The 12932-nt window shown below is 39.4% G+C and overlaps 1 protein-coding gene across 8 annotated transcripts in view; it reads left to right on the forward strand.

The window, feature by feature from the left end:
- cfap20dc (CFAP20 domain containing) overlaps window positions 1-12932 on the forward strand; it is a 46563-nt gene that overhangs the window by 25566 nt on the left and 8065 nt on the right. For 3 of the 8 annotated variants that reach the window (XM_034694209.1, XM_034694231.1, XM_034694214.1), the window contains one exon: window positions 4359-4733. In XM_034694209.1, the coding sequence (XP_034550100.1) occupies window positions 4359-4733 (375 nt within the window). Of the gene's footprint in view, window positions 1-4358; window positions 4734-6523; window positions 6764-12932 lie in introns of all 8 variants that reach the window. The other 5 variants (XR_004632751.1, XR_004632749.1, XR_004632752.1 and 2 more) reach the window with 4 other exon arrangements.

Here is a 12932-nt window from a genome sequence, read left to right on the forward strand (position 1 = left end):
AAAGTAGGCTGTGACGTGAATAATGTAAGGATGATGGTGTGTGCTTTGGCCTGCTTTGCAATACTGCAGCATGAACACAAAAGACCCAAGGGAATCGAACAAAGCGAACAAGATGTGGTGTGAAAGCACCCTATGTGTAAGAAGATATCATTCAACCCTTCTGTGTTCCAATATATGTAGTGATTTAATGGGCATAATCAGCAACACAATAGGCACAGAGTAAGGAGCACAGCACATAGGGTGTAATGAATGAGTTAATTATGGTTTTAAGTTGACTGTGACAGAAAGGCAAAGGTATGTTAATGACAAATGGTTGAAATTAATGGCCATTCCAGTCAGACTAACACTGCTATAGATGCTAGCTTCTTAGTGTAGTTGTTCAGGTTGTTTATCTTAGTTTATCAATGCTTTCAGCTTGAGTTTCCTACCTACCAGATTTCACCACCTTGTTATATTTTGATATTGATATGTTGCCCTCTCACAGAAACTGGCCTGATTTAGATTTCCATTCATTTGTGGCCAGTTGCTTATTTCTTAACACAGAGCAATATCATCTTTCAAGGTGTTGCATCACGCCCATGCAATTCTTTGAGCTAACATTAGTTTTCAAACATAGAGTAATATTAAAAGCTAAACAAAACAATAATTTTCAGTTGATTAACTATTTGAAATGTTTGAGAAACAATAACAAGAAGGCCAAATGTTTTTAAATGAGGTTTTCAGCGGAGTTGAGCTATTTTGCTGCTCTATTAAGTGAAAGAATGCAACATGCAGTGGTGTAGTAAACTCTCATGATCAAATGCTAGAAAATCAGTGCACTGCTGCTTGCCCTCAACACAAAGAGCTACAGAGGCTTACACATACACACACAGACACAGACACACAAAAGCACACAACAAACATTCATTCTGACAGCCACACAGATATAAATCCTTTCAATAATACATATAGGTCATTGTTTATTCACTGTGCTTACTAAAATGATAAAGTGCTGAAAGAAAAGAGAAAAACAAATAACTTATGGAGCAGATGAGCTTGAAACCCGGAGGGGCTTATCATGACCTTTCACCCCTGGAACAGCTCAGAGATGAAAGAAAACACCTCAAAAAGACACAGCAGACACAAGAGAAGAAGCGTCTGTAGTTCAAAGAGAAGATATAACAATGTCTTTATTTTGGACATAAGAGATGTAGGTTTTCTGGCTTATCTATCCACAATTGTGATCCTGTTTTTTCACAAGAGAAGTGGAAAGACTATTAAACAAAGTATATTTCTTGTGTTGTTGTGTGAATTAGAATTAATCTAATCTATTACAATTAACCAAAACTGGAAAGATGTATTAGTAAACTAAGATTTTTAATCCAATTATCAACTGTACTAGTTCATTTCAATTTTTAACTACTGTCAGCTTGTATGGTTGATCTTAAGTATTTTTTAATTTTGTGGACAAAGGAAGTTTAAGGCAGCTTGAATTAACAATTATAAATCATATATTCACAAAGTGATCTTTTTCCTGTAACATCACTTTCACAGAGGGAAGCTTAAATACTGTTAGAAGGTCGTTTTAACCGTGTCAAAGGTTACAAGTTGATTAATTTAGGGAATCTGCAAATCATGGTTATCATGATCAGCTTGCTGCTAAAAAGACAATGGCTCCTGGTGAGTATTCAAGTTTAAAGGACTCTATTGCCACTGCTGAGAAGACATAAAAGATTGGTTCAAAAGTGAACTGGTTTAACATCTAAATGTAGACATTGATGTAATGTATATATATTTACACTTAACTTTACAGGGAAATCTGCTTCTGTGACTCATTACAAATTGAACTTAGCGATGTAAGTCACATCTCATACAGTGGTTGTGATGTTTTATAAAAAGTAAATACAAGATTCATTTACATCTGTGCAAAGATGGGGCTTCAACTACTGATGTAAAATTACTTTGAAAAGATAAATACCAACCCATTAAGCATCGCCAGCAAAGTTAATTTATCAAAACAATTTATCAAAATTGTGTTTTCTGACACATTGATGTTGCAACCATGTTTAGCCAGCTGAAAATGGTTGAAACCTGCCTTGGCAGTACAGACCTGATTTCTCTGCTTTCAACCAAGTTTTTTTTGTTGAAATCCCAATTTCATCATACACTTTGTAATCCACTAAACAACGGCTAATATAAAATGACATTAACAAACACAACTTTAGCTAATAAACAAAACCATAGATTACTTCAAGTTAGCTTGGAGTTTCTTTGGGTTACAGTTGGGGTCGTCCCTTATTTCTCTAAGTGTCAGCAGTTCATTATCAAGCTTGAGTTCCCTCCTAACTTTATACCAAACTGTTAGCATATTTCAACGATTTATTACCTATTTTTTGTTTGGATTTTTTTCCCCAAGAAAGGAAAGGATTTCCCCAGGCCTTTAAGTTAAGGTGCCTTTAATAATCTCCCATTTTGCCTGCGTGCCATGATTTAGCCATGTTGCAAGATCTGTATTTGGGCTGCGTAGAAATAACATTGCATGTTAGGGAGGGCCAGCCCCCCATTCCTCTTGGCCATTTTTAGGGTTTTCGTTTTTACTCTTGGCTTTTTATTGTTCCATACAAATTTAAGTAGCATTCGATCCCAGTACTTAAATCTCATTGGGCTAACATATAGAGGTAGTACTTTAAACAAAAAAAGGAATCACTGTAGTATATTCATTCGAATAGAGTCAATCCTTCCAAATAGTGACAGAGGGACTAAACTGCATCCATTCAGGTCTTGTTTGATTTTGTTCTCTAAGCCATCATAGTTATAGTTATACAGCTCATCCATGTTTCTGGAAATGTCTATGCCTAAGTATTTTAACTTTTCTTTATCCCACTTCCATTGATATTCATTTTTAACTTCTATAGAAACAGGGTTTCCCAAGATCATAGCTTCACATTTTGCATGTTCAGTTTATATCCCGAAACCAGACTATAGTCCTTTAATATTCTCCATTAAAGCTGGAAGAATGTTTTCTAAATTTGTTTGCATAATATCGTCTGCATATAATTCTAATTTATGTTGTGATCCTGAGATGTCTACTCATTCAATTCCTACATTTGCTGTGTGTGCGCTAGACAACTAGACAACGGCTAATATAAAAATGACACCAACAAACCACAACTTTAGCTAATAAACAAAACCATAGATTACATCAAGTTAGCTTGGAGGTTTTGCCACTGAAACAACAGAACAACTTATTTTCGCTAAAGTGATATATGACCCCTTAAAGGAAATTTGACCGCAACTTGACTGGGAATTGAAATGTTCAGTTCAATGTTAAATTGAGTACAACGGACAGAATCCATCACCATAGAACGCTAACTGCTGTGGAAACACTGGGACTCCTTTTTTAAAAAAACCTTTATAATAAATCATCAAATCATTTCAAATCACTAGAATCATTTTTTGATCATTTTTTTTGCAAACATGTTTGTATCTTGAGTTGCTAGCTGGGTAATAAGCAACATAATGCATGGTTAACGGGTGGTTAAGCAAAATAGAATCCAGACAGGCTGAGACAAGGCCCAGACGCTAAGAGGAAGGCCCTTACATAACACACTGTCAAATATTCCTTCAGCATCATCATCATCATCTGTGTCCACACACATGCTAAGTTTGCTCTGACACCATCAAACCCTTTCCACTTTCTATAATTGCCCAACTATTGTTTTCTGCCAGCCTGAGTTTATGTATGTACATACTTGGTCATTTGGTATAGCTGTTTTTGAGACAGAAGCGTTTCTTGCTGCAGGATTTTTTGAAAAGTTTCCATAGTTGTTTTTCTTTTTTCTCCGCTCTGAAACTGGGTCACAATTTGAATCCACTGTTGTGAATCCAGCTGCCGTCCTCAGTGAAGGAGCCAGTACAAACTTTTCAGAATCACGTATCTTTCAAGCCTACAGGATGAGTGTTTGATATTCAAAACTTTGGTTTCAGCTGAGTATTCCTTTAATGTTGAAAAGAAGCATGCACTGTGTCTCTATTCGCTGTGTGTTATATAACCTGATTGGTAGGCGACAACTTTTGAACTACATCATTGGGTGTTAACTTTAAATCTGAAGGTGGGAAACGTTAGTAGACTGAAAGAGATGCCATTAGCCTTTTTTAATGTGGGGTTAATTTAAAGCTAAGCCCCAACACCTATTCAATCCCCTTGACAGTTTGCCATCTCATTATCACGGTTCATTAAGCAGACATCTATCTAAAGGGTAGAAACACAACATCAAAATTGTCAAGCTAACATTGGATATAGGTCATGACTAATCATCCTTTTTATGGTGTGTTTTATCGTCATTGAATCAATATATGCTTCCCTGTATTTCTTTCAGGATACCACCTACACAACATACCATCATCAAAGAAGTAGTGCCGAGTCCAACCCTTCCACTCCCAGATCTCCCAATGCAACATTAGAAGTGCAACTTGAAGTCCATCCTGAATCTCAAAACATGGACCGAACAACACAAAGAGAGCTCCGTCCAACTGCTGCCAGTACACAGCCTGCACTCAGAGGAAGAGCTGAACCTGCTGGGATCGTCCCCACACGGTGCCTCTCACCCAGCACGACACCCAGCAGACAGGAACAGAAGTGTCACCCACAGGGATCAGAGGTAGTGAGCCAGGTTCTGGTTGATAACAGCAGTGTATCTCTTTCCCGTAGACTGCTGCAAGAAGTCAAAGTGGAGGACTCAACACGGCCAAAGGTAAAGCTTACGGCTATAATTTATAACAAACACCTGCTTGTATCTAGAGAAATGTAGCTCTACAAGTATTAATGTGAATTCAACACCAGCATATGAATGACTTTTATCCTAAAGTTCACCTCATTATTAACTGAATAGCTGTTTATTGTCCATCACCCCTAATTACCTCCACTGTGAGATGCCCACGTTTGATGCCACAGAGAAATTGCCAATTTGGATAACCTCTCACTGTGTCAGCATTCACAAAGCAAACAAACTCATTATTGTCGCTCAGTCACACTCATCTACAAAAAATCAGCTTGACATGCCAGCAAACACCTCCTATGTTTTGCAATGGTAAGCAGAGTTTATTCATTTGTAGCGCTGACACTTTTTGATTTTAACACTTACATCATTGTTTAGGAAAGAAGGAAAAAGCTAACACACTTGATGTAAACCTCGCAAGAACTTGGTTTCTTTTGATATCTGTAAGTTTATATTTGTGTGAGAAGAAAGATCTTTACTAAAGCATGGAGGAAATGATAATTACTTAATCAAATAACTATGTAGAATGAAAGAGGGTGCTTGAAGTCCTAGAATCAAGGAGAATTGACTTTGCTGCTCTACATAGCTTTTAGCTTTTATTTTAGAAAATGCTTTCCTTTTATAGCCCGAAAATGAACTTTATAGTCTGAGCCTTAGCCTCTCAAGTATCCCTGTGGCAACTGTTCCATCAAGAAAAGCTCTGATACGTCCACTTTATAGTACTTGCCCAGCACGAAGCATCATACAGACAGTGTTATCATGTGGCTATGAAAAAGTTGCAAACCCTCAGTAGTGTCCACGACCAAAGATTTAGATATTTTTGACTAGAGTTGCTGGAGATCACAGTTAAGTTTAAAAAAGTGCGTTCTTGTGATTTTCTCCCTCCAGGGTTGATTAATGCAACCTGGTTGAACGAGCACGAGTTTGATTAAAAAGCACTGAAAAATGTTTGTGTGCAGCGGCTGTCATTGCCAGAGTCTTCAGTAAATTGGCTCTGCTCATGATTCAGTTACATTTATTTTTTTCTCTAGTTGGGGGTGTCCAGAGTGAATTTTGGAGGCTTTGTCGCTTATTAAAAGCTCTGACTGTACTCTGTCTAGCTAATTCTCTGTTCCCAATAGTCATGTGTGGTCACTGCTGAAGGCGTCTAGTGCTGTGCTGAAAACAGATCAAACTGTGGGTCTGTTACAAATTGAGGTAGGCCGCTGCTCCAGTTGAAAAGATCCAGGATCACAGAATAGTCAAACTGGAGCGATCACAAGGCCTGAGGGGAGATCTGTCACTTGGCTGTTGCTTTTTTGCATTTACACAACTCACTGCTGGGACGTATCCCAGCATCCTTGATCAGTGCAGCTCCAGACTGCTGATTTGTGCCAACTCCAGAAGGCGGCATGCAGTGAGGGGCTTTGACTGAAAGGTTGTCAGAGGAATATGACAAGGAGTTTGTTTCGCTCCCCGCAGTCCTGGTTTATTGACTGCCATTGATCCAACACCAGGCAACACCAAGCTTGTCACAAATCAAGTCAGCATAGCACTCTTGGATTAATAGATATGCTTTTAAAAGGCATTTCCTCAGAGGGTCAAAACATTGAATTATGTCCAGCACCTCTTTGGGCATTGTCTGGGACTACTTGTGTTCCATTTTGGCCTGAAGTTTTGTCGTTGGTTGAAAAAAAAAGTTAAACCTCATCACTTTTGGATTGTGTGTGTTTTGGGCTTGTTTCCAAAAAAAGTAACCTCTGTTTTAATTATCAATGGTTTAAAAGGAAGGAGAAGTCATCACACTGCACTCTGTTGATCCAGCGACCACAGCTTAAACCTGCTTAGCAGTCTGCAGGAACATGTAAGGATGATGATGAGGAGCTCCGAATGCTGGCAAGTCTGAAAAGGGAGCAGGAGGAAGATGAATGCAGAGCCTCGGGCCTCAGCACATCTCAGATCCACCAGTGCAATGTCAGCATCAGCATTAGCACTGACGACACTTCAACCTGGACCACATCTCCACGGTGTGCACTATCACACTCTGCAGCTCTTGGTCTTGATCTTTTATTCTTTGCTAAAGAAGCAACACTCATGTGCAGCTCATCCACTATTTACAATCATTAGCAGGTTGTCCCTCTTTCAATCTCCCGTCTGGAATAATTTTTTGACCCGGCTGATCCCAACGCTTGCTTATTTCCATTTCAAGCCCTCAATGTATGCCATCATAAAGTGCTAATGCACCTCTTTCTCCTGCATGTTTCCTGCATTAAAAAGATTATGGAGATGGAAACGCATTAATTGGCCTCTTACAGCTTTTAAAAGTATACTGGCATAATATCTCCAGTGACTTCCCCCTGTGACTAAAAATTATTTAGGTCATTTCAATTATCCCCACAAGTCTTTAAGAATTCAAAGATGGTATAGCTTGCTCTTGGCTATTGAAGGTCACTCAGATCTTTAGTCCATTAGCATAAGCACACTGCACTTATGAAGAGGGAACAGTGCACTCCCTGGCCCTACTGGGTCCACTGTAGGATCCCCTGTGAATGCAATCATTACAGATGGTCCAGTTCTGGGCCTGTTAACATCTATATGCACCCAGGGTAGCCATTAATATACTGACATTCAAGCAGAACACCACGAATAGAGGCATTACCACAGGGATTATCATCGCATGGTTCCTTTTTTGAGGACACAGGGATGCGTTCACTAATAAAAACATGTAGCTTTAGACCTTGCGGTAGGTACAGTTTTCCACAGGGACAGGATGAGATTTACATCTGGCTTGATCTAACCCTGAAGTTATGTTTTCAGATTCAGCTGCAGTACTTTACAATTCTAAATACATATGGCAACAGCACCACCATCAGCATATTAAGAAACGCATGCAAATAAAGAGAGAGAGAGAAAGAATGATAAGAAAGACTCTACAAACCACGCCACACTTTTCCAATTTTAGCATCTGTATCTTACATTAAAAACAGGCACCGTTGAGTGTCTGGGAAAGATGAAAGACGAGAGGGTTTTGGATCTAGAAGCAGTCACTGTCTGGGGCTTGGGCTCCTCCATGAGAACAGACAAACCCTTTCTTTTCCCAGGATGCTGTGATTCACGTGGCCCTGCTGTTGCCTTCCACACTGCGGCTGCTGCTGTCTGTGCTGCTGCAGCTGCTGTACCAGCCCAGACATAACTTCAGTCCCCAGACGACTGTGTGCTATGCTTCGGTTATTAGGGTTGAACACAAAAGAATCACCTTGTAGTTTTTAAGATTGTGTGAATCTAGATTTCAGATACCTCAATATGTGTTTCCAGGGTAGATACTGTGCTCTCTTTGGGAACACTAGTGTAATATGAACTGTTGTGTCAGAGTGTTATTTTCTCTGTTGGACATGATGTCTGATCAAAGCTTCAGTTGACAGACAGAGGAAATATAACATCCAAAAAGGAAAACTTGAACTGAAACGGGCATAATATAGAAAAACTCATCTCCTTTAGGCCTGAAAAGGCTGTTTGTGTTGGTTAGAACAACTTGTATAAAAACGTTTTTTGGATACTCAATATATCTTATGACAGTTTGGAATGTTGAACTTGTTGAAGGTTTTAAAACGAGTGAGTATTAATGAATTGGCTTGTCATATAAGGATGGAAAGACAGTTATTTTACTGTCGGAAAATCTGTCACAAGTGATTGTGCGAGGAGGTCTTCTTATGGATGATAATTAACATCAATCAGCCATTATCAACATTATGACTACCTGCATCATATTATGTTGCCCCCCTCTCATCAGGTCAGGGCCAAACCAACCCTGACCTGACAAGGCATGAGTTGCATTTCCACTAAATAGTTCCTGTGGCACATTGTTGCCTGCGTTTCCACTGACGCCTAAAGTCTTGTGGAGATTTTGCAAATCATGCCAGTGACATATGGAGAAAAATTTAAAGTAATTCCACTGCACCCCAGAGCAGTAGAGGGCAGTAAGAAAAATATGACGGCCATGCAATAAAAATGAATTCATTGAAGGCATAGACTGGCAGGCATCATCATGTGCGACAGTGTTGGAATGGAGGAGATTCAACTTGTGCTGTTTTTGATTGCGCTTTATTGCATTGTAAATGGATACCCCAGATCTGAATTTAGGACCCCATTTCCTGCTGTCAAAATGCTTGAGTTCCTCAAAGGTTCCTGCAAAAAGTTCCTGCCGTAGAAAAGAACCTCTTGATGCCACTCAACCTCTAAATGTATGCTGTGGTATACCTTTAGATTCTTTAAGTCCCACAAGTTGCAAGGTGGGGCCTCCATGTATCAGACTTATTTGTCCAGCACATCCAACAGATGCTCCATATGATTGAGATTTGATGAATTTGGAGGCCAAGACAATGCTTGAACTCACCCAGTCCACTGTCTTTCTTTTTTTTCTTTTTTTTCTTTTTTCATCCAGTTGTTATGCTCATGTGCTAAGAGTATTCACTTTCAGCAGTGGACAGGGGTCAGCATGGGCACCCTGACAAACTGTGATGCAATGTGTCACTTTCACTTTTATCATCAGTGAGCTTTGGCAGTTATTTTTATTTTTATGACTTAGGTTTTATTGGATTTTAAATTTTCAACAGCACATATCCACAACATACAGGACCAAATAGTGCTAGGCGAAGAGTGAAAAAAAATTAAATAACGAGAAAATGTGTCAGTTTGTTCGGCATTAAAAAGAATACAAAACAAACAGACAAATAGACAAAACAACAAACAGAGAGGAAAAATACCGTACAGACAATAAAAAAAGAAAAATGCACAAATAATGAGAATAACAAAATACCAGTATTATCTAGACATTTTGGGCGAGTTAACAAGATCATCATACCACTGTCAGATGCCCTGTACCCATACTTCACTTATAGATATTTAATCAATGTCCATCCAACAGTGTCCACACTGCTTCCTTTCGCTTTGGCAATTCTTGAGCCCATCCCCAGTTCTCCAGCTTTCCATCTTGGTCCACTTTTGGAAGGTACTGACCACTACAGACCAGGAACACCTCATAAGATCATCAGTGCTAGAAATGCTCTGACCCAGTCGGCTAGCCATGCCAATATGGCCCCTGTCAAAGTCGCTCACATCATTACACTTGCTTGCTTCCAGCACATAAGTTGCCACGACAGAATGTTCACTTGCTGCCAAACTCATCCCACCCGCTGGCAGGTGCCATTGTAACAAGATAAACAATGATATTCATTTCACCTGCCATAATGTTATGGCTGTTCAGTGTATGTCTGTTTCCAATGGCAAAGACAAGTTTAGTAATGGAGGATTAGGTTTATTTCCCATCATGAGTTCTGAATGTTATGGACAGAGCATGACTTTCAGCAAGGACAGTTTGTTAGAAATATGTTGATTTTGTTGATTGAATTTAGTTTTTTTTCATGCTGCGTTGACCATTACATCACAAAGGAATACAAAATGAAGTATAGTGTGAGTATTTCCTCTATCATATACATTCAGAGCAAAAAAGTCAATGTCTAAAAGAAGAGTTTGGTAACAAGGTAAAGAGTACATAAAGTAATACACACATTATTCCCCTGCTTATCCTGAATATTTCATGTCAACCAACAGTTGTGTCTTCATTTCTTTCTGGCATCATGAAGAGCTCATACCAAATAAGAAGAAGGAGAAAAAAATCCTCTGGTGTGCAGCCAGATCGACCAGCCATCACCCAAGAACTGCCTTGATAAATAAGGCAGAAAGAATGGACGTTAAAAAGTAATAATCTGGCAGTAGTACTGTTTTGTTGAACATCGTTGCCAAACAGGTCTGTGCAGCCCAGAAACGCTGTACAGCAGAGTGTTACAGCCAAGTGATTTGAACTGGAGTGTTTTTTGTCTTCATCACAGAGGGGAGGCTGAGGGCCAGGAATTATAGAGACATGTAGAGCTCTTTGAGGCTTTTTGATTACTGTAGGCACATAACAAGATGATGAACAGGTGGGCATATGTAAAAAGCGTGGTGTGGCTAAACTGGAGTTGCAGTGCATCTAAATGTCTTAGCATCATTCAAGGAGAGCAGTCAAACTGGATAGGTGCCAAGAGCCAACTAGAAGCTTGGTTATGGAACATGGCCAGTCCATTCCTCTATCAAACACTCATAGTCTGGGTTTTCTGCTTATACATGCAGATTGTGCATCTGTATTAACACCCCTGACCACTCTGATACTGTGTTCAGAGGTGATGTCAGCTCAAAATAAGTCATATTCTTGGTGGCGTATGTAAGTCATTTTACACCTAGCACTTTCTCTTCTCTGTAGTTCATTAGAGTTTTAACAACCATCTGATGCACTGAGTTTAATATTACAGGTACAGTGTAGAAATGTTTCAGCTCCTACCCCACTGATAACTCAGCAGCAGCAGCACAAATTACCTGCTGAATTCCGCAGGGTACTATTTTAGGTCCCTTCTTGTTTTATAGAGGGCACTGGAGCACACAGATAGCTACAATTTACCTAAGTAATGCACAGACTTAGCTTTCCACATGTCTGCTTCTTCATCAATGTCAGGCAGTGTAATAGCCTTTAAGCAGGCACTAGACTTAAACAGCCTCCTGAGGCTATAACGTGGTCTTTAGCTTTGACAAGATGGAGAGGGTAACACTCTTGTGTTTCTTACTGCTGAATATTAATACATATTGAAAGTGAAACCATTCTAATCTTCCAGCACAGTTAAAAGTCTCTTGTACTCATAGCACATGAAGAATTTAGCTGCAAGTGTTTTGAAAGGCTGGACCACATTTTTCAACCAAGCAGCAAGCTTTTTTAACCTAAAACATTTGGACTACATCTACGTTTACATTTCTGACAGATTAAAGATTTTACAGATCTTTTTTTCTTGGTATGTTCACCGCTTGTTTTCACCCATGTTTCTTGCTCTCCGATATCCTTTTGTGTGTGTGTTTCGCCTATTTTTTTTTTTTTACCAGATAGGCAGAGATCTTTTTGTTCTGACCTAAATGACTGCTCAAGTATTTCTATTAACTGCAGAGTCTTAAGGACCATTTGTGGTTGTGCTGAAGTTACTGTGAAAGTTTTCTGGCTCAATCTTTATCTGCAAACACTTTTGATCTGTTAGTCCAGATTTCTGATGAGGCATTGTATGTGAAATTTGGCAACTGAGTTGATGTTCTGGGTATACTTTCTTAAAAGAAAATTGTGCTCTCACTGCATTCAAGCCAGAGCAAGACTTGGAAGATGGATGTGAATTATTTAGCAGCATGATGATTCAGTTGACTTCTCTTGCTTGCCTACAGTTTAGGTATTCAACAATAAGCACTGTTATTATAGGAATATTATTGGAATTATAGAAATGACCTGGCTCTGTTAAATACTTAATTCTCACCCATAACAATGATTGATAGTGCTCATAACATAAGTGCTGACAGGGACAACCCATAGACTGTATATAGAATGGACAGCGTTGCTCTGCCTTTTCCAGTTGTACGGTTTTGAAGCCAAAAAACTCTGTTTCCAATGCGCTGCCATTGTGCAGCCAGAGTCTGCGCTGTAGAGAATTTCTGTGGTTGACACGGTAATTTCTGTGTTGCCACGGTAACCAGCTGCGCCTTACAGCGTGGGGTCACGAGGTCCTATGGAGTTACCCTCTACAGCAGCTGTCAATCAAAGCAAAACCGGAAGTAAAACCTTGTTTTTTAAACTCTGATAACTAACGAAAAAGAAACTTCAGAAAAAAGAGGCCTTGAACACAAAACAGTCAAATAATAACTACATATCACCACAGCATACGGATGTGAGAAATATTCGTACCACGTGTATTTGTTTTTTAAAGTTTGACAGCAGCCCCATTCAAATGAATGGGGAAAGACAGAGTTTTTGACCTACACTGCAGACATCCACCAGGGGGCAGATGCTTTGGTGGAAGCTTCACTTCCAGCCGAGCTAACTGCACTTCTGGGACAACCTGATCTCACATCATATCAAATTAATCCACAGAAAGGAGTTCGGCAAATTTCGCCTCTGCCTGTTGACACTGTGGCAAAAACATTAGCTTATGTTAGCATTCTTAATTGGTAAAAATTGTGGTAAAAACATTAGTTTCCATCTTAGGCTGGTCTCGAAAGTTTGGAAATAATGATAGTTACTGGCACAGATGCAAGAGCAGCCGGTGGAAGCTAGGCCCCAAAAATCTCTGATAG

Source organism: Notolabrus celidotus, chromosome 1 (genome assembly GCF_009762535.1).
Source record: "Notolabrus celidotus isolate fNotCel1 chromosome 1, fNotCel1.pri, whole genome shotgun sequence".
Lineage (NCBI taxonomy): Eukaryota > Metazoa > Chordata > Actinopteri > Labriformes > Labridae > Notolabrus > Notolabrus celidotus.